Raw genomic sequence first — 2,912 nt, forward strand, 5'->3', positions numbered from 1 at the left:
ATAATAAGCAAGATCATATTAGGTAGCATACCACTCTCTCCTGAACATGTTGATTGGGGTAGGTACCCTTTTTCTTTGTATTGGTCTTTATGCACAATTTTGCCCATGTAGGAGCCATGCCCTCACGGACGGTCTACAAAAACAAATAGCATAAATAAATGTTTACGTATATAGTACAATCTTTATATATATATATATATATATATATGGTAACGTGCCTTTCATACCATATCATGGGAAGTATTGGCGAAGCTCCTCAAGACGGTTGTGTGTTGCATTTTATTCAACGAAGCTCCTCCAGTAGATTAGAAAATTGAATCCTTGATCAATAGATTAAACCGAACTTCCGTCTGCGACTCCCTAAGCATTGTAGCCAACGTTGGACAATGTATCACTTCCACAGATTTCAAAGTGCTCAATCTCAACAGTTCTGGTAGGCTAGTAAAGCAACAACAACGCTGGATAACCAAATGCTTAAGGCTTGGCATTGCACCAACCTCCTGTTCCCATTTTTCAATTGATAAACTGTACAATTTGAGGAATTGGAGTTGAGGAAACGAATTTGCAATGACATTAATGTTTTTATCAGATAAACCACGATCTGCATCTTCTAGTTTCAGAATCCGAAGATTGGGAAGCTGTCCCAGCACTGTAACGCATCCAACTTTTAAGACAACACCCTCTAAGGTTAGCTTGGTGATTCTCCTTGGAATTGAATTCAGATAACAGGTGAATCTCAATATTCCGCTAGTCCTAATTTTCAATATTTCAAGATGAGCTAAATGGTGGAGGCTTGGAATAGAAACTACTTCTTTGTCATTATCACGATACTTCTTCTCCATAATTTGTATTTTCAATTTCCTAACATTAGGAAACTTTTCCAGTATGGCAGGGAACCTATGGTTTTGAGGATTATAATAAATTGTTGGGCCAGAAAGGACTTGGAGGCTCCCTAGAGCTTCTTCTGAATCGCAAGGTTCAAATGAATATTCCACATTAAATACCAGATACAGATTTCTTAAACGTTTCAGTTTAAATAGCCCTTTCGGCAAACATTGCATGCCCTTATTGCCCTCTACGTAAAGAGTCTCTAGATTCGTAAGCTCGACAATGGAATCTGGAAAAATAGTTGCAGAATTAGAGAATTTTATCGTCAAGTACCTCAAATGGATAAATTTTGCTACGCTTTTGTGTACTACTGGAGTTGCTACTCTCTGAACATTAAGCACACGAAGAAATTTGAAGTTCTTTTGGACCCACTTCAAGGCAACATTGTTATTCAAGGCGTCAGCAAAGAAGAACAAAGAACGGGCGCTTGTAGTGACAGAGGGGTATGCAGTAATGTATTGCTTAGCATTGTTAACTTGGATGGATACTCTGCGGTAATTGTTCGGGAACAGACGGTTATATGAATGAACTGCAAGAAACGTCTCTTCTGCACTCTCCAACAAACAGAGTTCTCGCAAAAGATCATGGATACGACATGTTCTTATTCCTGCATCTGACCTCCTGCTAGCCACTTGGATCAAGCTTCGATCAATGAGCTCCTCCAAGTAGATTTCAGCAACATCCTCCAAATATCTATGGCCAATGTCTTGTATGAAACCCTCTGCTACCCATAAGTGCATCAATCGCCTTACTGGGATCTCGAAGTCTTCTGGGTACATACCAAAATACAAAAAGCATTGTTTCAAGCGTCGGGGCAGATCCGTGTAGCTTAAGGATAGTATTTTTTGGCATATAACAGTATCCTCTTCATGAGTAAGGAAACTAGTTACATGATCAACATATTTCGACCATGTGCGGAATGACTTCTCCTTCTTTGCTAAAAGGCCCGCAAATACCACAATCGAAAGGGGTAAGCCCTTACAACCTTCTGCGATTCGTCTTCCTGGAGTTTCTAATTCAGGAGGACAAATTCCTTTTTGAAACACCTTTTTCCTAAAGAGTTCCCAGCTATCATCTTGATTAAGAAGTGGGAGAAGGTAGGGAGGAGTATTGCTTGCATGTAAAGCCACTTCTCTATTCCGGCTAGTGATCAATATTCTGCTTCCATAGGAACTATTAGGAAAAGCAAATCTTACCTTACTCCATACATCAGTTGTCCAGACGTCGTCCATGACTATTAGGTATCTCTTTTCTTTCAAATATTCAAACAACCCCTTCTTTAACTCATCAACACTCTTGCCTTCAAGTTCAATTCCCAACTCCTTTAAAATTTTAAGCAACAGCTCCATGGTTCCAAAATCTTGAGATACACACACCCATACATAGTAGTCAAAGTGCCCCTTGACACGAAGTGTATTGTATATTTTTCTGGCAAGAGTGGTCTTGCCCAACCCGCCCATTCCAATGATTGAAATGACATCCAGCTCAGGATCCCCTTCAGTAAGTTGGTTCTCCAATGTCGTTGAGTCATGAACAAAACCCACCACGTCATCTTCCTCGACTTCTCTCCTAATTGTGTCCATTGCCTCCTCCTCGAATGCATTTACAGTAGATTCAACTCTTTCAATGCCGTACCTTTCGTAATTGTCGTAGATTTCTTTGATTCTCTCTTTGATGACTACTATCTTACTTCCAACATCTCGAATCATCAATGCGTAAGAAGGGTAATCAACTATCCTCATTGTCGTGCACTTCTTTCTGTGTTCCGCGACCTTGAGAATGTAATCGTCGATCACATCCTCAGTCTCGTAAGCTACATCCCTGATTTGCCGGACTAGCTCCTTCACCATTTTATTGTTCCGTTTCCCCTCGGAGTTCTCCAGGAAGATATTTATTAGCCTCAGCTCCGCATGAAGTGAATTGACTCTATCCTCCACTCCAGCAAGGAAATTTGCTTCGTCTTTGAGTAGACCGGTCAAGTACCGTATGAGGTTAGTGACAACGTCGTCGAGTATAGAGCCCAT

The 2,912-nt window shown here is 40.6% G+C and overlaps 1 protein-coding gene across 1 annotated transcript; it reads right to left on the reverse strand.

The window, feature by feature from the left end:
- Positions 1 to 305: 305 nt before the first annotated feature.
- LOC132191104 (putative late blight resistance protein homolog R1B-17) lies at positions 306 to 2,912 on the reverse strand. Its single transcript, XM_059606116.1, has one exon. The coding sequence runs from the start codon at positions 2,910 to 2,912 to the stop codon at positions 306 to 308; it is 2,607 nt and encodes an 868-aa protein (XP_059462099.1).

The sequence above is a fragment of the Corylus avellana genome, chromosome ca8 (genome assembly GCF_901000735.1).
Source record: "Corylus avellana chromosome ca8, CavTom2PMs-1.0".
Taxonomy (NCBI): Eukaryota; Viridiplantae; Streptophyta; class Magnoliopsida; order Fagales; family Betulaceae; genus Corylus; species Corylus avellana.

What these genes read in the sequence shown, in the direction of transcription:
- LOC132191104 (XM_059606116.1), bottom strand. Translation starts at nt 2,912, where the DNA reads ATGGGCTCTATACTCGACGACGTTGTCACTAACCTCATACGGTACTTG.